Source organism: Asterias amurensis, chromosome 1 (assembly GCF_032118995.1).
Source record: "Asterias amurensis chromosome 1, ASM3211899v1".
NCBI classification, from domain to species: Eukaryota; Metazoa; Echinodermata; class Asteroidea; order Forcipulatida; family Asteriidae; genus Asterias; species Asterias amurensis.
This window is the reverse complement of record NC_092648.1, coordinates 1,963,872-1,988,984: the sequence shown is the minus strand read 5'-3', so window position 1 is coordinate 1,988,984 and position 25,113 is coordinate 1,963,872. Positions and strand designations below refer to the sequence as shown.

At 38.7% G+C, this 25,113-nt stretch overlaps 1 protein-coding gene across 1 annotated transcript; it reads left to right on the top strand.

Annotated features, from left to right (window-relative positions):
* Positions 1 to 1,630: 1,630 nt before the first annotated feature.
* LOC139942040 (potassium channel, subfamily K, member 16-like) lies at positions 1,631 to 21,756 on the top strand. The gene is made up of 2 exons (XM_071938726.1): positions 1,631 to 3,126; positions 15,573 to 21,756. Exons 1-2 carry the CDS (start codon positions 2,718 to 2,720, stop codon positions 16,469 to 16,471), a joined length of 1,308 nt encoding a protein of 435 aa, XP_071794827.1. The 5' UTR covers positions 1,631 to 2,717; the 3' UTR covers positions 16,472 to 21,756.
* Positions 21,757 to 25,113: the final 3,357 nt, after the last annotated feature.

Sequence of the window (25,113 nt, the reverse complement as noted above, 5' to 3'; positions counted from 1 at the left end):
ACCCCAAACTGGGTCACAATGACGCAGAGATAAGTTTGAATCTCATTTTAAACCACCTTCCGGGTTCGTCTTTCCCGGAAAGCTGTTAGGCCATGGGACCGAGATTTTACAACATAGGGTTCCGGACTGATACTTGTTAAAATCATTATATCCAACCACTCTGTTTATACGAGAATAATGCTATTATGTTACAGAAGTATTTCTCTGTAAAGCTGAATTAACTAAAGCTGGCCAATAACTTAGTCTGTGGGCTGGACCAATCGCTCTTTAACGAGAATAATGCACTGCACAAGTATTTCTCCATAAAGCTGATATAACAAAGGCTGGCCCATACAGTCAGCACTAATAAATCACCCAATATAGTATTGTATTGCATGACTGGTTTCAGTGAAGTGTGTCTACTTCACTACAATGGTCGACCTTCGTCTTATCCTATAATAACACACACTTCACCTTGCTATTGACGGTCACAACACGCAGTGCTAAGCACAATGAATACAATTATTGTTTGCCAGTTATATTTAAATAAGATTGCCGAAGGACAGCAAGACTAGCTCAGTGACCAGTGTACAATAACATATGACTTCCTTGTATAATAGGTTTTGAGAGGGGAAATTGGTAAAGGGCGAGGAAAACGGGTGCAGGAACATGATCTCTAGTGTCTTAAGATGTGAACAAGTTCTGCAACTTTATTCTTTTATTTTCAATACGTCTTTTTACGAGGTGCAAATATATATTATGTGATGTTTGCGGTAATCTCTTTTGAGTAGTCTTGGTTCTAAAGTTGATAACTCAACGCTTCGATTAGTATGCTCTGATCGTCCCCAGGAGAAAGCATAATTAGAAACAGAACTGGTGTACAATATACTGGGCCAGATTATCATGTTTTCGTTGTTTTCATTCGGGACAATTTTGAAATGCATTGTATGGTTGGCTTGGGCTCATCACACGAGGCAACTTGTAGGCAAATTGGAGGCAACCAACTTCAATGCATATATACAGGATCCTTTTGATAACCCAAAGTACATTTCCAAACAATGTCTCACGATTCCTAAGAAAAACTAAGTACGTGTATGTGAACATTCAAGTGTAAATGAATTTGGAGCTTGTTGCCTGTAATTGCATTGTGTGACATGGCCCCGGGCCTCGTCACACAATGCACAAAGCAACTTTTACAGGAAGGCAACCAACTCAAGTCAAAGCTACAAGACCACTGTGGTAGCACATGAGTCATTGATTCACAAGAAAATAAAAGTGAACATTGAAAGGTGAATGGATTCTCTTCTTGAAGATTGCGTGAAACTGGCTGACGGCAAACTACATTGAAATGGAGGGAATAAGTTTTCTGGGAGACAATAAGTCTAACAGCGCCATCTGTTGCTCTTTGGTTCAACATTTCCGCTGATATATTCCCCTTTTCCCCCAATGGAGCAAATTGAAGGTTTGCAAAGTCATCCAATATCACATTGTGCTTACGGGGCGTAATCGACGATATAAACTTCAAACCGATCTCAAGGTTGCTGCCCTACTGCGATTTCATTTCTACTAATTCCCACAGGTAGTTTGGGCTCTCAGCCTAACAATGACCCAGTGACCTGGCAGTGTGGTGCTACAACCGTGCGGGGGAACGTCAGAGCTCGGTGTTGCTTTGTTACTGGAGAGAGCGAAAGCAACTTGTGTATACAAGGGGGTACTATATGAAATATATATATTACCTTCTCAGGTATAAACCCAGCCTTTGTGTTGGCACCACTAAGTCTACACCCAGTTTGAACCCTTTTATGATGCTGTGTGTTTGCCAAACAAGGACTAAGAGAGCTTCATTCGTCATTCAACACAGAGGAAATGGCGACTGGGCGACTTGTACTCATTCAGATACCGTAATAAGATAAGTTCTACATTTGGTGACGGCATCTGATGTTTCAACAAGTTTATAATACCAACAACCATAGAACAAGGAACAGAGTAAGGACATCAAAGGAAATACCTTTGGATGGAATTGGTAACTATTTTTTTTTCAGAAATCAACGAGCCAAGACGGACGCCTGGATTTATTTCCAACCAGGGAGGTTTTATCATACGCTCCAACAAATACATTACGCGTGTTGGGTTGGTATCGACTGCGAAGCATCTGTTTCCATTTAGTTAAGTGTTTCTAATCGAATACCGATTACCAAGTGAGTCAAGTGTCATCTGATTGCATCGATTAAGCTGGTGTCAATTAGCTTTTATTATCACTGGATATATCTGTTTTACACACCGAAGGTGGTATAGGTAAGCTATCCGAACAACCAACACCACTAAAACAACTGTTAGTGTACACATTTGCTTTACTCAACAACAGAGTATTGAGTGACTGCATCAATGGAATAAAAATGCCGCTATTTCTGTAGGATATCCCACGTATTATAAGACTAATGTATGTAAAGTGTGACTCCCCTGGACACTTATGCTAATAATTGGATAAATCTTTCTCTCCCTTGTGAGTTAAACACAACAAGCACAGACCGCGGAATACTAAAAGGATCATGTTTTTCAATCCGGCCAAGGTGATGCACGTCTTATATCCGTGAAGAACAAACACAATTGTTTACAACTTGAAGAGCAAACGTAAGGAGAGCCAAAGTGGCACTTCCAACTGTCTTTTGGTAGCACCAGCATCTAGAAGAATGCTTCATGCGACTTCGCTGCAAGTTTGATAGAGTTTTGTTGTCATTATGTTTCGCGCTCAACTAGACACTTCGGCATCTATCCGGAGTACATCTTCAATCTCGTCTATTACCGGCTTCACCCGTAACCATAAGGGTAACTCGGTGAAGAGACTACTTCTACTCCTCGTAGTCTATGTCATCTACATCGTCAGTGGTGCCTTTGTTTTCCGCCAACTCGAAGGAGGACATGAAGAGAATCTTCGGAAGAGAATCCGAATTTACATTGAGGGTTTCTTAAACAATAACTCGTGTGTGGACTCGCATGAGTTAACTGAGTTGGTAACTGAAGTGGTTTACGCTATGGAGAATGGTCTGAAACATGTAGTGGAAAACAAGACGTCGGATGAGTTTGGGTTCCATCAGTGGGACATCCCTAATTCATTGTTCTTCGCAACGACAGTGATAACCACAATAGGTAAGACATCTAAGAAGGGAAATGGGTTTCAAGTGTCATTGTAACTATAAAACATTTTCCGGAACTTTGGAGTATAGAGTGGTTCTTAACCGTCACAACTCGAGATAGTGTTTTTACACAAAGTTTTTGTATAAACCCTCCTTCGTTTCTCCATCATGCAAAGTTTCAAATGCTACTCATGTAGGCATAGGTGTTACTGCAAGCCTTACTAGATTGTATCTCCACCGTGCAAAGTTTCAAATCCAACTCATGTACGTGATGTTACCTCCAACAAATGACTAACATCCACATTTTCTGTGATCCAGCATTATACATGAAATTACTGATCTGTGAAAGTTTAAGATAAAGTCAGTCGTTAGAGCATGGAGGTAGAAACTCCATGGTTAGAGTCACAGGAACTTGGGGAGGGGGACACCCTGTTTCAAAAATTAAGTTTTGGCCTGACCCACAAAGTTTGCTGGAACAGAAAATCCTGGTCACTTATTAGAGTGTATGGTCTACACTTTTCAAAGTGTTGCTTGGTAGAATGCTACTCTGCAACTTTCAAATAATGACAACTCAGTTGATTAAAGAGAACTGCTAAAAGACTAAAGAAAAATTGCTGTGTTTCTTGGCCACAATAATATGGGTCGATGATGCCGGCTGCCAAAGGTTCCTTTACATACCCGAAGCTCGACCGCGTTGTAGCCGCGTCCTTCACAGATCAGCTTCTCAGCTGCTAGAAAGGATAATTTGCCTCCTCAGATAATCATTTTATTATAAATAAACAAACAATTAGCTCAAAATATATACGGTGAAAACAATCTTTGAACCATCGGTTGGTACGGGGTGAATTTCAGGAAGATAGTCTTAACGTAGAACTAGTCCTAGGACTCGAGTTATTAACAACTTCAAGCTAGTGCTAAATGAAGAGTAACTCATCCTTACTCGAGAGAAGACAAGTCTTATAACTCTTTGTAACTATAACATTGTTTGTCACAATTTTCATGTCATTTGGTCCCAAGTCAGTTGTGAGTTGGGATATGATTGCAAACATTCAAATAAATAAGTAATAATAACCATAACTGTATGTGACCCTTGGAATGAGCGCGAGCAGAAACGGCAAGTGTGCTAGAGCTCTTTGTTTGTATTGAATCTCTGAAAACGGTGAGTCTGTTAGGTGAAGACACACAAAAGAGCTCAGTATCAGTCTTCGGCCCAAAATAAACGTGGAGGTTCGCATCGCACCCGTGACATGTGTTTATAAAGCGCCAAATTGCCAAAGGATACGAGCCGCTCATGAAAAGTAAAGAGAAAAAAAATGGAAAACAAGACACCTATTTAAAATGTTCATAGTTTCAATGACGATATTTGACATTATTTTCGCTTCTTTTGGTTCATGTATTATCCAATTTAGTCAGGATATTTTTGAGCAAATACAAAAGTCAATCAAAGTCAAAAGAAAATATTCGAGATAAGTCGTAGTCAAACAACAAAATGCAAATATAGCAAAAACCAGGTTGGATCAAGTTGTATCAACGACCTAGCCCTTTGTCGTTTGCGGAAGAGCGGGATAAGAACGGACAAAAAAGGGGCTTTCCGTAAAATATTGAAATAAACATGTGAGGGATTTTGTTGACTTCCTCTCGTAGTGTGAGGCAATTATTAGAAACAAGGGCCTATAAAAACTGTCTTTTAATGAGCGCTTTAGTCGACTTTAACCCAAGTTTGGCAGTAAGTTATCCTTTTGTTTTCGGCATAATTGAGAAATAGTAAACAGTTTAGTTGGTATTTAACGCGTATATAATATTTGGCATCCACAAATACTTTAGTTTTCGGCATAATTCAGTAAAAGGGCCAAGTAAAACAGTTGAGTATGTATTCAATGCATAAACACTATTTCAAGTAGTTTTGCTGCATAAGCACACAGTAAGCCTTAACATCTAGGGGTGGGTTTCACAAAGAGTTGGGACAACCTCTCGAGTTAGGACGAGTTACTCGTCCCTACTAGCCTTACGATTGTACTCTTCGTGCACGACCAATTTCTGGGCAATTTTGACCCGGATTCTGTGTCACAATGACCCGGAAATGAGTCGAACTGACGCAGAATTCCAGTGAAAATCCCATTGTAAACCACCCTCCGGGTCAGCCTGACCCCGAAATGGGTCACGGCTAGCCCCTGTGACCCGGAGACCGGACACGGGGAGTGTTTAGAGTGTACACGCAGTTCAATGTTTAACCTTATATTATATAAAGGCAAACTATGGTTGAATTTTAACTCACGTTTGGGGCAAACAAAGAACTGTGTCTTTGTTCTCCCTAAATTTTACTTCATGTGAATTACCATAAGGAGTATATTGTATCGAGTTAAGAATGGCGTCAAAGCAATACATAATATATACCAATCGATATTTCTAACCGATTTAACGACGTGGTTCAGATGTAATTTGCATGAATTTTGTTTTATAAATTTTGCCGCAACCAAAGAACTGCGTCTAAGTTCGCCCCAAAATAAACTTAATGTGAAATACCATAATGAGTATGTATCGAGTTTGCACTGGTGTCACAGAATGGCGTCAAGGCAACACATCTACAATGTAATGTGTAATATCAATCAATATTTCTAACCGATTTAACAACGTGGTCTGGATGCTTGTACATTTTGATAAATTGACTTAGGAAAATCCTCTTTGCACAGAATGGAAATAAGGGATCAATATACATAATACACTCTGATAATCATTGATAAATGTGTGTACATTGGAGTATCCCAACGGAGCAGGTGTATCAATATTACTTCCCCGGACCCCTTTTGGTTAAAGTCATTGGTGTAAATGCATAGACACTCCCATTAGCGAACATTCCTTATGATCATATTCTCTAGACCGGTATCTTAAGATGTGATAACAGTGTTCAGTCACATTTGCAGATCTTCAGTAGAAGTTATAAAATTATATATATAACGATTGGCCCGAAATGGTTTTTAAAATGTCCACCTATACATATTAGGAGGTTATTGATATACATCCAATGGTTATTTTATATATTTTACTTTTTAATGAGTAAAGTAGTTAGAAGGGGAAGGACAAAACTCAATTATAGAAAACCAAATGATGAAACTTAATTAATTAAGCAAATAAATAAGCTTGAATTAGCACAGGCTGTACAAACTTATGTAATTGCCAATATCAAAATAGAAAGTAGACATTCGCTGCACAATACGTGACTGTCCAATGTCGAATATCAATATAGCAAGTATAAATCGCCGCACAAACGTATGTGAATGTCAGATGTATCAAACTGACTTGACTTATATAAATAATGTAATCGGAAACGCCAGCCGTGTTGGTTCACACGCAAAAAAAAATACACAAAATTGTAAAAAGTAAACATTCGCTGCACGAATCTATGTGAATACCCAATATCCAATATCAAAATATTAAGAAGAAAACGCTATACAAACGTATGCAAATGCCCAATGTCCAATATAAAACTAACATCACTGTCTCATATCAATAATGTTATCGGAGATACCAGCCTTAAAGGCAGTGGACACGATTGGTAATTACTCAATATAATTATTATCATTAAACCTGTCTTGATTACAAGTAATGGGGAGAGGTTGATAGTTTAAAACATTGTGAGAAACAGCTTCCTCTGAAGTGACGTAGTTTTCGAGAAAGGAGTAATTTTCCACACATTTGATTTCGAGACCTCAGATTTAGAATTAGAGGTCTCGAAATCAAGCATCTGAAAGCACACAACTTCGTGTGACCAGCTGCAACAAGGGTGTTTTTTCCTTTCATTAATATCTTCAAATCCTACTTAATATCTCACAACTTTGACGACCGATTGAGCTCAAATTTGTACAGGTTTGTTATTTTATGCATATGATGAGATACACCAACTGTGAAGACTAGTCTTTGACAGTTACCAATATAGTGTCAAGTGTCTCTAAGAAGTCTCCTGATAATAGGTTCACACAAAGAAAAAAACACATTGCTATGTACTATAGTCGTACAAAGCAATGGAACATGATAGTGATATACAATGTAGTCGTGCCACAATGATGTAAACCTCATCGTCATCTGATTGCATCCACCACAAAAAGCTGTGATAGAATGAGACAAACTGTGCCTCTCGAAGATATTCACTGACATTTACTGCACAAACCCATGGGAATGTCCAATATAAAAATAGTGAGTACACATTCGCTGTACAAACCTATGTGAATGTCCAATGTCCAATATCAAAACAGAACATAGAAAACGCTGTCCAAACGCTTCCCAAAATCCAATATTATCGTCACTGATTACAACCACCACACAGGCTGGATATTGTAAATCAACCTTTACATGAATGTTAACCGAGGAGGCGGATTCTCACAAAATGAGCCACACGCTATGCAATCCATCACATTCAATCCAACATACGCTCATTACGTTGCTGGAAAGTGGCTTATAAAAAAACGTCAAACACAAACCCACGTCAACATTTGCAGAATCATAAATCTTCATTTCACCATGAGCGCTTGTATGTGGAAAAGTAAACAACATTTATATTTAGCTTTTCCCATGTATGTCATGTTAGGGCAGGCTATTTTGAAGTGTTCAGTATATAGATACTTCTCTGTCTCTACGAATAAAAGGAACCGGAAAAGACAAAACTAATGGCTTTATAATTTGTAAAAACTCTTTGCTAGGAAAAAATATCATTTTAGGAAGACTAAGCCGTAGAAACGAGTAGAATCGTCAGGCCGTTAACTATTTTTGGCAAAATAATGCCCTCTGAGTATAGTTTGGAAAATGTTGATATGTAATAATATCTACCTGTTGATCATCTATAAATAGTACACTTGCGGGTAAAAGTATGTAAACATATCTTTAGTGAGAAGTGTTTGCGCTTAATAGAGCCGATGAGTTCTTAATGCCTGGGCCGATTTCACTCAGCGCAAAAAGTAGTTAAGCACAACAAAACCGTGCTGATCAGCTTTAAGCATTTCCGTGAAACAGGACCCTGGACAATTCGAACCGTACACTCTGCTCGTCGTGAATGAAGGGGGGGGGGGGTACAATTCCGAGTGTGCTTAGGTTGAAATATTGGTTTGAGTGCACATTTGGGCTGGGAGTTTGAAGGGAAAAAAAGAAGAGTTTTCACCCAAAATAGATGTACTCGCTAGCTTACTAATCCACACCATGCAAAACTGTAAATATCACTTGGTACGGTTGATTATCAAGGTTGATTATCAAGCAAATGAATTAAGTACAGCATCAATTCTGAAGACCTATATCATGGTGCGGCCATCTTGTTTTTTTCTCAAATCCAACCCATTGCCACAAAACCGAGAATGGGAGAAAGAGTTCACTGTTGTACAGTTCACAGTTGTTCAGTAATGTATGGTTCACTCTTGCACAGTAGGTTATTACTGTACAGAAGTTTATTATTGTACAGTAGTTATATTGTACAATAGTTTAATATTGTACAGTACCTCATTATTGTACAGTTGTTTAGTATTGTAAACTGGGTTATTGTTGTACAGCAGTTCATTATTGTAAAGTAGTTCTATATTATGCAGTAGTTTATTATTGTACAACAGCTCATTATTGTACAGCAACTCATTATTGTACAGTACTACATTAACCAGTAATTCTTGAGAGTAAACAAATAAAGGTGACAGAGAATTTGGTCTGTGATGGAAAGAATAACGATAGGAGTAACACAGAAGGCGTGTTGATAAATGAGGACCGGATAAATTAATCAAGATTGCAGGATATCATTAAGACCATTAAATCAAAGAAGTGTATATGGGGAGGAGGCCTTGCAAGGCGATGACAACAGGTGGACAGGCAAATAACCAGTTTAGACTCAAAGAAACCAAACAAGAAAAGAGGGAGGCCAAGCAGAAGATGGGGAGATGCTACCAAGAATGCAATTTGCAATTTTTACTCTTCGGATTGTTCTGTAAGGTCCTAGTATTTTCATTTGTTTGGATTGCTGTATATTTTCCTGTTATAAAATTTTAATATTTTTTATAATTATTTTGTTATGCGCTTGTGTACATTTTATGGAATGGGCGCAATATAAATGAAAAAATTATTGTTATTATTATTACCATTGCTTGGCAACAGACAGCTCGGGATAGAGTGAAATTTAGCATTTATGAAGAGGCTTTCCTCCTGCAGTGGAGTAAAATGGGTTAGAAAGAAGAATGAGTCATCAGCACTTAGTCAACTAAGTGAGGGTTTACGAGTACATCGGTTGAAATCGCCCCACCGTTTAGAGCAAGATTAAGGTTACACTCATCCTTAGATTTCTCTACAAACTCTCCCAACTATTAAAGGATAAATTGTTTCTCGTCTTAACGCAGAGACGTGGGTCTGATAACTGCACTCTAAAAACTCAGAATTTACCCAGATTTGGTCCTGTGAAGCCTGAACCAATTTGAGTCAGTACTTGACCAGAATCTGTTTCAAAATGACACAGAAACTTGGTCAAACTATTAAACACATAACCCGATTTTAAAATCCCAATGTTCATGATCAAATTAAAACAATAGGGTTCAAAGTTTGGACAAGGAATTACATGGAGATAACAGGAGTGAGTTGCTAAGACGCAAAAGGATGTACTATTCTGGCCTCTTTCTTACATGAAGCTTTCCCATATATAATGATACCAACAACTGGGTCAGGCCCCCTGAATCCGGGTGAAATCTTACCAGGGAGTTTTGGGAGTGAGTGAAATTTTGATCGTCTCAAAGCACAAAAATGCTGTATGTAGAGGAGGACATACATTGCGTGCAAGCATACGATTTTGGCTTTTAGTGTGAGAGGTGAAAAAGCGATTTATCTCATGTACAAAACCTCCCAAGCTCCTCGCACTTCCGCCTTATACATTGGTTCAGTAGGAATCCAAGTCTATTGACTAATCCATCAATCCTCTAAGCCTACTATATCAAAGGTCATAGAATCCTGAAGATAGAGAAAGGAAAATTCCCTAAGTCGGAGTTGATGCTGATTCTAATGAGAGAGTATGTATTAAATCATTTAATCAAAAAGATAACTCAATAGTGTTCTGTTTTCTTGCTCGTTAGAGCAACTGAGTTACCTCCCGATAGATCTAATTAGTTATGCTTAAAGGGAATGTGTACGTTTGATGATAGTTCTTTAACAGTGATGGCAATAAAACTGACTTGGGTAGAAGAAGTACAGCAGCTTTCGATTAACAAACAATTGCCTTGCCACTGTCATTAAATAGTGCAGTACCCTTTGTTTTATTGACTAAATTCAAAAACACCTGCAAAGTATACATCAATTAAAACTCTGCGGGTATTTCTTTTCACACGTGGTACATTTTGTAAATTGTTACAACCATGCTTCGTTTTAGCAAGGGACCCTTGCTAAATTGCTCGTGTGAAAGGGCTTAAATGTATGGCATTTATCGAAGGAGATGCCCAACACAGAGATGACCGACCCAAGGCTGTCAACAATGAACTTTTCCAACAAGCAAGTTTTATCATCCATCTGTGTTTTATGACCAGTATAAAACCGCACAATATGACTATTCTTAGGCTTTGTGAAATTATGCTTGCTGTTCAGGATTTGCACCCGTAATATTTGATGACAAGTCTTACATCTAAGCCGACGAGGGTCCACGCTGTCAAGTTCCATGCACTCAAAACCTTAATGGCTAGTTTAATCTTCCTACACCGTGCAAATCCACTTTCTTCATTGTCATGTAATTTATCTATACTGGTAAATTTGATAATAATTCTGTTTCGGTTATCTGCAGTTAATGTATGCGTGAAAGATCATTCGTCTTCTGTATGTACATTAACATTATGTCGACTGAGAATCGTTGGTGATATTATGCGAATTGGGAAACGTGCATTGACTTAGTTGTTCAGAAGGGGGGGACTTTTGATAAAGCGTTGCTCCATATTTGTCTTGGCCATGGAAACGCATGTTAGCTCAAAGGTCGGCTGTTAATACAGCATGTGTCATGCAGAAACACTTCTACATGGGATGGGTACGCGTGGACTGTGTTACCAAATAACTTGTGTCCTTAAAGCAAGACACTTAAAAATTAGTGCATTGTCTTTCGGGTGGGACGTGCAGCCGTTGGTCCCCTGTGTTGTACAGTTAATGCGGTTCCAGAAATCTTGGACGCTTAGACTGTTAATAAATGCTGCCGTGCCGATTTTGGGCACTGGGACACTCCTTAAACTTATGGGTTCAGAAGTGACCCTGACTCAGATTCCAGTGGGGTTTGATCCATTTCTGGGTCGATATGACCCGGAATCAAACAGGGGTGCTGCCATGCCGAATTTGGGCACCGGGACAATCCGTAAACATATCGGGTCAGAGTTGACCCTGACTTAGATTCTAGTGGGGCTTGACCCATTCCTGGGTCAATATCCCAGAATCAAATAGCAGTGCTGCCATGCCGAATTTGGGCACTGGGACACTCCTTAAACTTCTTGTCAGAATTGACCCTAACTCAGATGCCAGTGGGGCTTGATCAATATCTGGGTCAATTTAACCCGTGATCAAATAGGAGTGCTGCCATGCCGATTTTGGGCACTGTGACACTCCATGGCCACAACAAATCAAATATTTCAAACATGACATCCGAACAGTTTTTTTTTATTCTCCCTGTCTTCATATCAAAACTTGATAAAAATAGTAGGTTAAAACTTCTAAAGATTTGTTTTCTTCTTTATTGAGCTGTATTATTCCCACAGGAAGTCCAGACTCAGTTGGTTTTGTAACATGTGATGTCAAACACTTTGCTTATTGCGAACTCAGGGAAAAACGAAGTAAACATTCACTTGCTTCTGGTCAATTAATTTGTGGGTAACGTTTTCGTGAGAGGCCTTTTGTACGTCCTTCGTGATAATCAAATTAAACTTTCACATGTTCAGAAATGTTTATTTTGGCTTCTAGGCTATTGCAATACAGCAACAATTCAAGCTATGTTTGGCTCTATGGTTTGCAGGCTTTCAGATGAATAATTATCGGATATTGTGTTTACCAGTTTATGACTTATAGGGTCTTGTAACATGAGGCAATTTGGACAGGCAAGTTGGAGGCAACCAACTGCAGTGCATGCCTAAGGACCACTATCGGTTTTACATGATTACGTTTTCATATAGTGCCGTTCTACATGGAGATTGCCTGAAACTGGTTGCCTGTAAATTATCTGAATTGACGTGGCCTTTAAGACACTTGGTTATACTGACAACTCAGACGGGAAATGGTGGCATTTTGGCCATTGTGGCATTTACCTATTTACGTTCAAACTACATAATCAAATGTGACCTTTAATAAGGAACAATGACAAGTAAAAGGAGGAAATTATTCATGTTTTGCTTAAATACAAAAGGTCGCAGGATAAAAAAAACAAAAATAAGTCAGTAATCACGAGCTAATCGTCGCGTGAGCCGTTAATACACGACGAACTGCACGTAGGCCTGTTGTTTCTATGTTAACAAATGTCATAATTGCACCGAGGAAGGAGTGAAGTACATTTCATTAAGTTGTATAAACAAGTTAAAAAGTAATTTTATGTTTAACTTTTCTATAGGAAACTTCATAAGTATTTGAGGACTGTGTGACTTAGTGTTTTGTTGGGAAACATTGGATTAAGGTTCACGAATTGGAATGATTTGGTCATTATTGTCACAAGATTGCAAGTGTTTTAAATCATGCACGTAGCCCTTTGTCTTAACTGTCATCAATCTCTGGTGTTATCAGGAGTGGGTTCGAGTCCCGGCCGTGACATTACAAGCAAGACATTTATCCATTATTGCTTCGCCCTTCGTGTGGGACATTCAGCCAATGGTCACGTGTGTTGTATATAAATACATAAAAGAAGTCCACAGAACACTTATCAAAATGAGAATCGGTGTGCCTCATTGTGTCTGGCCTTATTGGCAACAGATTGTGCCGCATCACCAATAAACCATGACTAGGTGCTGCACAAAAGTGTATAAAAATTCAAAATCAAAGTTCAAATTTTTAGCATACGTGTCTTGAACATAAAAACCACTTTTAGACACGTGTAGAAAAAAAAACACTTTATAAGATCGAGGTGGATTTCACAAAGAGTTAAGGTCTTATCTCGAGTTAGAACGAGTACTATTCGTCCCAACTTAGGACTAGCCTTACATGCAAGTCTTCTTCCCCCCCCCCCCCCCAAAGAGTCGTAGATCTAGTGCTTAAAGTTATATGACTTGGACCTAGTGATTATTGATACTATATTGTCATAATAAATATTCTATGATATACATTTTCACGTCAAACTGTCTCTTACAGGAATTCAAAACATTAAAAAAACGTCTTCAAATGGCAACAGAGTTAATCAATGCAGACGGATTTTGAGTTCCTGTTGGTGCCATAAATAGCTCAAGACAACTTTCACTTACACATAACCGGGCTTTTCTTTTACCGGAAGCTGACTTAATTAGGTTTCAAAATTTCTGACTGATTCTGTCTTAATCAGCTTTTCTGAGAATTTGTTGATAAAGGCTCTACACCATAAATAAGCCCTTCACGCTTTGGGCAACAGTGTTTCCGTGTTGATGTCGGCAATACTTTGATGCTAGATGTGTTTTAAATTGTTTGTTTAATTAGGACTGGGCTGTATAGTGCATGAAAATAAAATTCTCTTAAAAAAAGAAAGACGACGGTGGTCAGGACCGGTCGTGGTTGGTTAATAGCACCGGAACCTAGCTCTGGTGTATAGCCAGTAGAGTGTATCCCATCGCTATTTTCTGGATGTAGACCCAGGACAAAACAACAAAGGGAAAATGAAAGAACTTCATGGGGAAATTCTTAAGACCGGGGTGCTCCACCACAAGGAATTTTGTGTACAAAGTCTATGGGAAAATCGTAAGTACAGGGACGCAAACACGAACAAAAGATGTCTCCACAGGGATGCATTTGAGAATGTGTGTTTCAACAGAGTAACACTTTCCTCTTGTATAGATGTACCTTCCCCAAAGTCCTCTATAGAATTCCTGAGATACCAAGCACACAATGGAGACACAGTAGAAGGGGGTACACCATGCCATTATGCACTTATCGAATGAGAGTGTGGGTTCGAGTCCTCATCTTGTGTTCAATATGTGGCATGCCATGGGTACACCCCCCCCCCCCCACCCCAACAAACAAACAAACTCAAGACCACGGCCGGGAGCCTATCTCGTGCATCTGAAAGCACACACTTTCATTATTCCCGTGACCAACTTAAGAATTTTTTTTATTACAGATTTGTTATAATTTGTGGACATATGTGGGAATGCACCAAGTGAGAAAACTGGTCTCTGACATTTGCCAAAGGTGTCCAGTGGCTTATAAGAGCAAAACGATAACCCGATGGGAGATTCACAATACAATTCCAAAAGGGTTTGTAATTTTATGCATATGTTGGAATGAACCTAATGAGAATACTGGTCTTTGACATTTGCCGAAGGTGTCCATAAAAACCTTTAGAATAAAAACAATCTCTTAAACCAAAAGAGGATTCAAAAGGCTCGACTGCTGAAAACACTCAAGAACGTGTTGAATAAGTGTCCGGGGCCACACCTTTCGTAGATGATTCACCGGCCGTCTCTCAGCCTAACAGCCCCCACTACTTTACCGGCGTGTGTCCCGCTGCCAGACGGACTCGTTGCCAATGCAATATATTGGTAATTTAAATACATGTGTTTGAGCAGGCACATGTCGCCATGCATTCGACTTGCATAATAGGTGGATTGATTGCAACACGTACTTTCTAAGGGTTAAATTACCATGGCAATCTGTACTCTTGTTCTTAAAAACCCGGTTTTTCATTATTTATTCATCAAAGACGATGTACATTCCACTGTCGTAGGTCACTCTACATTTTGTCAATCATCTTAGTTGTCCCTCTCACTCGGTTGAATTTAATAATTGATGAAAAACTGTAACAGGTTTAAAAACAAAAGAAGATTGCAGCTTGCACTTAATTATTTGTTGCATGTACATGTGCAATCCTTGGCCGCCATTTCTTTTTTTACAGTACAAAGAGTTATACTCTTTGTTCTTTCAAGTTTGTTTGACCACTTAATCGCAGTATGATTTGTCTTAGTTAGAATTGAACTCAGTTATTATTAATTCCACGTATTGTTTAAAAAATTAAATCCTGGAATTGAACGAATTCGGGCTCCAAGAGTTCCTGACCCGTTTCTGGGTCAGGTTGATCCGAATGGAGGTTTTAAACTCGGATTTTTTCGGACTCTACGTCATTGTGATCCATTTCTGGGTAAATTGACACAGATCAGGGTCATCTGACTCAGACACTGATCAGGCTCCAATGGACCCGGATCTGACTCAGACCTGACCCGGATCCTACCCGGATCAGACCCGCATGCTTTTAAAGAGTTGGGCCGGGTTAACGTTGTTATAGAACCTTCTCTAACTGTTTTATTCTTGCTATCATTTCAGGTTACGGTAACATGGCACCCCGGACCGACGAGGGGCGTTTCTTCTGCATCGTCTTCGCCTTCTTCGGTATCCCTCTCACCGGCTGGTTCCTGACCGTCTTTGGTCAGTGTTCGGAACGCCACTGGAAGAGTTTCACCGACAAGTTTGATAAAACAGTCGCCTTCCTCAAGTTCCCAACAGTCCAAAAGTTCGCTGTGTACACGACCATTGTTGTTTTGTTGTATCTGATTGTTATACTCATCCCTTCGACTATTATCCATTTCGTAGAGGATTGGTCGTGGGGCGTGGCTCATTATTACACGTTCATCTCGCTCAGTACCATTGGATTCGGCGATTACGTTGCAGGGAACGGCTCCAAACTAAACGCAGTAACTCGAGTGGTTTATAAGATCGGCCTTATACTATACCTAATCCTGGGTCTAGCGGTGTTAACTCTCACCTTTAAGGTGACTCAACATTATCAGAGGAAGAATGCAAGCCGTGTGCAAACCATGACAAGGGGCGTGGCCAGGAGGGTCATGAGCAAGCGAAGAAATGCAAGTTTTGAGAAGCAGAAACAGGAGAAAGAAAACCGAGTCACTGTGAATCTCAGAACGGCTAAATACGACCGTCATGACAGTGAGTCTGGTGAAACATTCACTATCTCTATAGATGAATTCGGGAGGTGCTTGAAGGATGTCAGTACCCAGACCGCAACGATAATGACTGGGGGAGAGACTAAGCTACAAAGGAAGATCATCCACAAGAAGGCTAATTCCATTATCATTACGTCATCGCAGAGAGGGATTATGAGGAGGGGATTATCATGGGGAGATGACGAGGATATCTTTATTAATCTCAGTAATAATGAAAATGGTGATCTCAAGGGGATAGACTCTGGATTCCTTACGAATGGTTAGTAGCAGGAGATTCTGTCCCCCATATGGCAAACTGTGGGTGCGTTCGTTAAGCTTCCCTGGGTCGACCCCGGTCTGCCCCGGTGCGTTCAAATAGCTTGACGTCATTCCATGGGCTCACCCGGGTCAGCCCTAGTGCCCTACTTGTGGGGTGGATCACTTGGGGGCTGGACCCAGGTGCATGACGTCTATACGAGAGCGGTGAGTGATCGTTCGTTTACCTCTTATCAGGGCTCACCCGAGTGAGCACCGCGGGGTCGACCCAGGGAAGCTAATCGAAGGCACCCATTGTACAAACTACTTCGGATAGCGCCCTCTTTTGAACCATCTTCTGCCAGCCCATGTTAATTTCCCATTATGGGGACAGAATCTCCGCATCACAGAATTTCCTGGAACACTCCTCCCATCATTCCATTTTGAAATAAGTTTATCACTGAAGTTGGTTGTCTATGAAATTCATTACTTTGTTTACATTAAACTCCAACTATGACATCAATTTATTGGTACCTACTTCATAAGTAATGTATAGTGTATAAATAAACTGAGCAAACGCTGAAATTGTATATAGACAGTTGTCTTAAATTGATAACTTAATACTCTATAGTATAAATAATATATTACAAAGTATTGCCGTTTGACGACTGTTGATTTTTAAACGGTTGCATTTTGAAAATGCTGAGTGCCTCTTTTTTTTCCCATTTCAAGTTATTCCTCTCCTTGTCATTGTGTCCGATTTGACATCTATTAAAAACTGGGTCAAAAAAGTGAATAATCCCTTTGATTGTTCTCAAATCGAGAAGTGCCAGAAAACTGAATGGAGTAGAAAATCCAATTAGGCGATTCAGCACTCCACAATATTTAGCAATTATAGAATTAATTGTGTAAGTACATTACTGGTTGGCAATTTGTGCTTTATATAGTCGCATACAATGTCATTTATTTCCCCGAAGATAAATCATGTTTTAATGTTTATCCAGACAGGTACAAAAGCAAGGCAATTACCGTTATCCGCATACCTGCTTCATCATATATGGCTAAATAAAAGATAACATGGTGAATTATGTAAGCAAAATATTTAAAAAGCCATGAACATAAACTAACAGTAACCACATTTAAAGGCACAGACTAAGCTTAGCACAGACCACCTTTGGTAATTGTCGAAGACCATATTCTCACTTGGTGTATGCCAACATATGCTTAATTTGTGTGCTTTCAGATGCCTGAGAAAGGCTTCAGGCCTGAAATCTTTCTGATTTTCAAATATTTTTAGTGAGAAATTACCCCTTTTATTTTTATGCTAATACATACTTTGAGTAATAAAACTACCAAAGGTATTCAGTACCTGTAAGCACACAAAGTAGTTAAGCACAACAACATTATGCTTACTAGCCAAAATACCATGTCACATGTACAATTTGTGACTTGAGTCCTGTTCATTTCTGCTAAGAAGAAAATTTTGAGAAATATTTTCTGCTTATAATAAGCTGCTCTTTTGAAATTGGGCCAAAGAAAATTCAATGGCACAGACAGTGCAAATTTTCCCTGGTGCTCCATCATTGATTGTAATAACACACCCAGTGTGTCACCCGTTAAATTGATTGAGTGTGATGTTCCCATTAGCAAACTCACGTAAGAAGTCATATACGAGAACACAATTTTACACTGGTGAATAATATCTTTTAAGACTTGATGTTAAATGGGAACCAAATAAATACAAATGAGTTTAGAGTGAATGGCGAATATATATAAAGGAAATAAAAATTTCAATATTTTTTATCAAACTGTGAATATTTTGTTTTACAAAATTGTACTCTACTATGTATATATAAGCTATGCAAATTTTAAGCTACAGGCCTACACCCGTAAGTGTACTTTTAAATAAATGAAACGACATGGTCTATCTCTATGAATAATTATACACTATCTGATTTCGTGTTGATTGGATTAATATGCTCATTGAAGTAAAATCGTCAAAATATTGGATTATTTTATGTGAGGTTATGATTTAAAGGCAGTGGACACTATTGGTTATTGTCAAAGCCTAGCCTTCACAGTTTGTATATCTCAACAAATGCATAAAATAACAAACCTGTGAAAATTTGAGCTCAATCGGTCTTCGAAGTTGCGAGATAATAATGAAAGAAAAATAACCCTTCACTGCAAAAACGTTGGTCAAATCATTTGTTGGGCAAAGTAACTTCAACAATTATTGGTCGATAATTGCCCAACAAAACAAATAATTGGTCTTGTTGGGCAAACATTTTGTTTGCCCATTCTTTGTTTAAAAAGCGGAACAAAAGTTGGGCAAGTGTTGGGAAAATATTTCGTAATCTGAATTCATCATAACTGTTGGTTACACTTTTGCTTATTTAATGGGCAACTTTTTGGTAATTTTAATTAATCTCGATTGTTGGTTAAAATTATGCACATTAGTTGGTCAAAATCGTCCGATCATGCGCACTACGATTAAAGAGTTGCCAAAAAGTTGGGCATTAAACAGTAGAACAAAGATATTTTCCAACATGGCGAGTGGAAGAGTGGCTGTGACGAGCGGGGTTGTCCAGTGGATATAGATCCAATTTGAAGGTGAGTTTTTAACTAAATATGAAGTTGTGTTTTCTATTCAGTCGTACATAGTCGTGACAATTGCAGAGCGAGCAACACATTGACACTACTGTGATAGTTTCAGTTTTATCATGCCATTATGTGCAACGCCGGTTGTGGCATGTATGCGTGGTTGTTGTGTTGCTTTGTGTATGAAATACATGCATGGAACTATCACTGCATTGCTTGCGCTGCAACTGTCACGACTGTGTACAACAACTGAACAGGAAACAAACTGTATTTAGTTAAAAACTAACCTTCCAAAGCATTTACAAACCACTGAGCACCCTCACGATTTTGAGAGAGATGCCAAGGTCACAACTCACCACCGTTTGCCATCGTGGAAAATGTATTTTATATGCCTGGTTGTATGACGTATCACAGGAGAAACTGTAAATCAAAGGGTTAAATACATTCACCATTTGTTGGATAACACCGAAAAAGGTTAAACATTTTAACTAGATCATGAATAAAATCATCGCCCAATAAGTGGGTATATTGATAATTATTAAATACCCAGAAAATGGGTAAACAAAAAATTACCCAACTGTTGGTTACCAAAATATACCCAACTATTGATGATGAAATATTACCCAATTATTTGGCAATCAGAGTGCCCAACTTTGATGGGTAAAACTTTGCCCAAAAGTTGGAGGAGTTCACTATTCGCCCTTAAATGGGTAAAAAGTTGGGCATTTTTTTACCCAATTTTTTTACAGTGTTCTCACACGAAGTTGTGTGCGTTTAGATGGTTGATTTCGAGACCTCAAGTTCTAAACTTGAGGTCTCGAAATCAAATTCGTGGAAAATTACATCTTTCTCGAAAACTATGGCACTTTCAGAGGGAGCCGTTTCTCACAATGTTTTATACTTACTATCAACCTCTCCCCATTACCTGTAATCAAGAAAGGTTTTATGATAGCAATTATTTTCAGAAATTACCAATAGTGTCCACTGCCTTTAAAAGCAGCGAACATATAACTTGTATGGATCAATCTATACCTCAGTTCCACTATAGACCCGAGAAGTTATAATGTTTGACTTTTGTAGATAACGAGAAAACAAACTACAAAATCTTCTGCTCAGAACTATTTATAAGGCCATCAATGCAGTTTGTATGGGTTTCATTAAGTTGCCTTTGTACATTTTTGGAGCTCCAGGCAAATAGGGTTTATTGATTAAAAATAGTCTTCAAAGCATTCGTTTGGCAAAAAACAACATGTTTCTAAGTAGGCATTCATTTGTTTTTTTGATTTAGTTTTTATCAAATTTATACCGTTTTTGTTTATGACCTTTTGATCTTTACGAAAATGTAAATGGCATAAATGACCTTATAGTTCTGCGCAGACAAAGGTTGAATGAAATGAAATTAAATGAAATGATATTTTATTTGTAATCTAGTGATTTTATCAAGTATACTACTTTTCGTTTTATAGTAGTGGACAATCTTACGCCGTGTATCATAAAACTTTGAGTGTACTATTTGAAATATTTTGGAGGAGTCTATTAACTGTATGTGTATATAACTATGCATAAACGCTAACATTTTTATAAAAGCATTATAAAGTAGTGTTGAGTTGTTTGGGTCATGGGCTCTTGTCGAAACTACGGCTTGGGCTTACAGGCTTCGCTAAAGCTATTTAGAGAATGCAAACTCTCCCTACAGGGCTCCAAACGGTTGGACGGAGTCCAAGGCTGCAACTGTAGCACAAGCTCGAAACCTCAGTTTCGAAAGAACTATAAATTATATCATTGTCATAAACTGTATTGACTTGCAGAACAGTTGGTGCTAAAATACTTTTAGCCCACAGTTCGGCGGGTCGAAAAAAGGCTCATGCTTTTTGAGTGTAGGCTTACCACCTAATAAGCTGGTTTTTAAATACACCAGTGGTGTACCAACTCTACGTTTCAATCACCGGTTTGTTTTGATCTTCATCAGGAAAAACAAAGACTTACTCACGTATGATATTTCTTTAAAATACTTCATGATTTAGCACTGGACACCTTCAGTAATTTTCAAAGACCGGTATTCTCACTTGGTGTGTCCCAACATAAAATAACAAACCTGAGTAAATTTTGACTCAATATTGGTCATCGAAATCGCATGAGAACAATGAAAGGAAAAACAAAAACTTGTTGCACTAATTTGCCTTTATTAATCAGATGCTTAATAAAGGCTTCAGGCCAGAAGCGTTTTATTATTTGAGTGAGAAATTACCCCCTTTTTAAAAACAACGTTACTTCAGAGAGAGCCATTAATCAAAATGTATTGTACTATCAAAATTTCTTCATTGCTCGTTACCAAGTAAGTTGGTATGCCAACATCTATTTCGAGTAAATACAAAAAGTGTCCAGTGCCATTAACTAAAACAAAAGCCATAGAGATAAACAAGATGGGATTCATTCTCAGGTTGCCGAGTATAGTATACTATTTTTGACTTAAATGGGGTAGATTTGCAAGTCAAGATTTCAGTGTGGAAATAATATTACGACCACTGTATCATTCTTATGTTTGTGCCTTCTTATTTACGAACAAATTTTGTACATAATGAACATAATATTTACCCAAATGGAACTTTGAGGGGATTTGTATCTTGAGAAGGGTGATGAGATAATGTCTATTTTCAGTATGGCTATACAACAAACATTGCTTGTTATCTATTAAAGGATTCCAGAATCGAATATCATACAATTAAAGCTTCCACGATTACTTATTACAGTTTGAGCTTTTTTGCGGCTATTTGTTTGTTCGTTGGTGTGTTTGTTTATGTGTTCGCTGCCCATCCCCGCCCCTCATTATTTCAATTTAAAATTGGGTTTGAGCCCTCAAGATAATTTTGAGGCGTTTTTCCCCTTCAGAATTTGTCTCCTTTAATTAACAAAATCCCGTAAACATGGCCAAGTTCATTGAGCTGCTTATAGGCAGAAATTAATGCTTAAAAATGTTCTGCTTAGTAAACATAGGCAGGAAGCCAGCCACAAATAGTACAAGTGAGGTGGTGTTTCGGCCAGTAACCTTCTGGTAAGCATAATTTTAAGAAACAGAAAAATGGTAGAACCGTCAGTCCGAAGACACGGAAGACTTTTGCGCAGTCTACAATGGTCAACTAATACTTCGTGAACCCAATTCTAACCCTTGATGACGTCATGATTGTTCACAAAGTGCAATGTCACTATCGCATGTGTTTCAATCATTTCTTTGATAAAAGTTCAGATCCTTCTATATAAAGCTAGCGAATACAACCTCCCATATATTCACGTTTAAACTAAATACCATTGGAAAAGTTTCATTTTTTTATGAATGTTTGTTTTTCAGGCACTAGAATTTGTATGCCCCTATTCTCCTGAATACCATATCCACTCAATCGAAAGCAAGTTCGTCCCTTACTAAATATTTGCACAATGATATTAATCAATTTTGTTTGTTGTGGATATCGAAAGCATGAATAAGTTATTCACGCTGCAAAGAATCACTACGCAAGATGTTATTTACTTAATCATTTTCCCACAGGCCTGCTAATTGTTCAACCATTACATCAACATAACCGGGTAATTAACCAAAAAAGGTAAACACCCATGAAATAATAATTGGTCCTTAGGATATCTTTTTTTTGTCACGTAGGCCTACGTCCTTATAAGTGGGCAGATAAGGGAATATTTGGGGGAATTATGCCTTCGATGACAACTAAGAAACTTGGCACACGTAGTCAAAGTATGTCACGACAAATTACGTAGCAGATATTCTATGCAAAACTCAGGTAGAACAACAAAACAAAACGTTTTTTTTTAAATGGCTGCCATGCGCCATTGATTTTGAGAAAATCCCTCTGTGGGAGTTTGCCGAGTTCCCATGATGAGAAGATCATTCAAAGAAACAAACAAAGAAACAAAGAAACAAACAACCAAATCCTGAAATCGAGATAGGTCCCAAGAAATCATGAGGATTCGGAACCTAATTGGAAGAGAGGAGTGGGTCTATTGAATTGAGAGTCACCGGTTATAAACAGAAGACGGGGGTTTGGACAAAGGCCAGACGGACCCAGCAGGGTTCGGTTTCGATCCCCTCCCAGGACGGGTCATACAGAAGTCGACAACCTCGGCCCCAACTTCATAACACTTGGAAACAGGCAGTTCCTGCTTACGGGGTAACCCTTAGGACAGTTTCAATTTCATAAACACCCCCCCCCCCCCCCTCAAAAAAGGCAGGGCAAAATGCATGCTAGCTTTGCCGGTGTCGCATGCAATTATGTCCTCTATGCAATAATGTCCGCCGGACGGTTTTGCATATGCAATCGTGTCCGCCCGGACGCTGCTCCATATGCAGTTGTGTCCGCCCCCGTGCAAAACCGGTTCTTGCAAAGCCCCGGACACGATTGTCCGGAGCGGACAGTATTGCATGGCGGACACAATTGCATCTGACACCGGCAGTTATTGTAAGCAGTAACGCAATAACATAAGTCCATAATGAGTTTTCTTGATTGTTTTATCAAATACACTTTTACTTTCTAGGCATGTTTTCTGCTATTAAAGTAAGCACGACTAAGTGTTGACAGGGCCCAATTTGTTTAATGCTGTCAAGCAGAATGTACTGCTGCTCAACACAATTTCTTTGCTAAGCAAACATTGAGTGGGACACCATTCACCAAATGCACAATCTGGTAACTTGTTTCTGCTAAGCACGACTTATATGTGCTTAGCAAGTTTGTGTGCTTAAAGGATTCGTGAAATCATGGTCCAGGTGCGTAATCGCACAAAAAGTATATTCACCCATGTATTGTACCAGTTTATGCGTCAACATTAGCATTAACCATGCGGGACAATCGTTATCCATATTGATGGAACACACTAATGTTGCTTCATTCTTGAAGTATTGATCTTTTTAATAAGATTATTGTGTCAAAGTGGCAAGTAATTTAATTCTGCATTTTACATTAGCCCAACGTAGACCTATATTGATTGTTGGTTTGCAATTCGCAAGTGGGACAAATTAATATCGGACCATTTAATGTTCAGCGATAGCTGTCATCAATCGGAAGGCAAATCCACAATCGGGCAGACAGCAATAATTAGATTCTTGCGTGATTAGAAAGTACAGGGTAGGCCCCTATTCATATTGATTTCATAACACCAATGAGTGACGTCAGTTATGGGCACACCCCCATCTTGTCACAAAGGTACCTATACAAACAATCACATACGTTGGCAATAGGTTGCGCCTATGATCATACTGTAGGCTTACATGTAATAAATGAAAGTGCAATGACCATAAAACAGATCTTCTTAAACAAAAACTTGATTCACTGAATGGTTTAAAACCCGGTACAATGTTTTTGTTTGTTTGTTGGAGGTCGGGTATTTGTTTGCTTGTTGCTCTTTAGAACAATAACATAATATGATGCATTATCCAGTTTTAAATATCATAATGCCTAACCAGAGAACACTTTATGACGAAAAGTCGTTATTATCATCATGGAATAGAAAAATGGTTATAAAGGATTTCAAGAGGGGGCATATTAAATTTGAAATTGACTTCATAAAATGTTGTCCGCCCCAGAAGAAAAATCATGCTGGGATCGAATTACATTCCAGTAAATGAGTGACACTATGTGACTTGCAATCGTACGGTGATGGGTTCGAGTCCTATCAAACTAACCGCCGATTTCACGATCTAGATAACTACTGTCGTCTAGTTACTGAATCACGTTATCGACTTCAGGAATTCAAAGCCGTTTAGACGTCAAACCACTCGAGATTGGCTGTCAGCTTGGTGTTTACACCCCTTTGCGTGAGTTCCCTTGACGGGAAGATCACCTCAACAAGCTACAAAACTTAACATTACAGTAACATGGACATACGGAATCGAAGGAAGACTAAACACACCACTTTACGGAAAAGAAAAGCAAAATCGTGACGTCGGTTTAGAGCGCAGGCACAACACAGCCTTGAAGAGAGACTAACTATCAAATAGACAGCTCCCTCTTTTTATCTTAGTAAATCGTTCAAAAACACGTTGACACGTCTGGGTGTATGTCAATTAAATG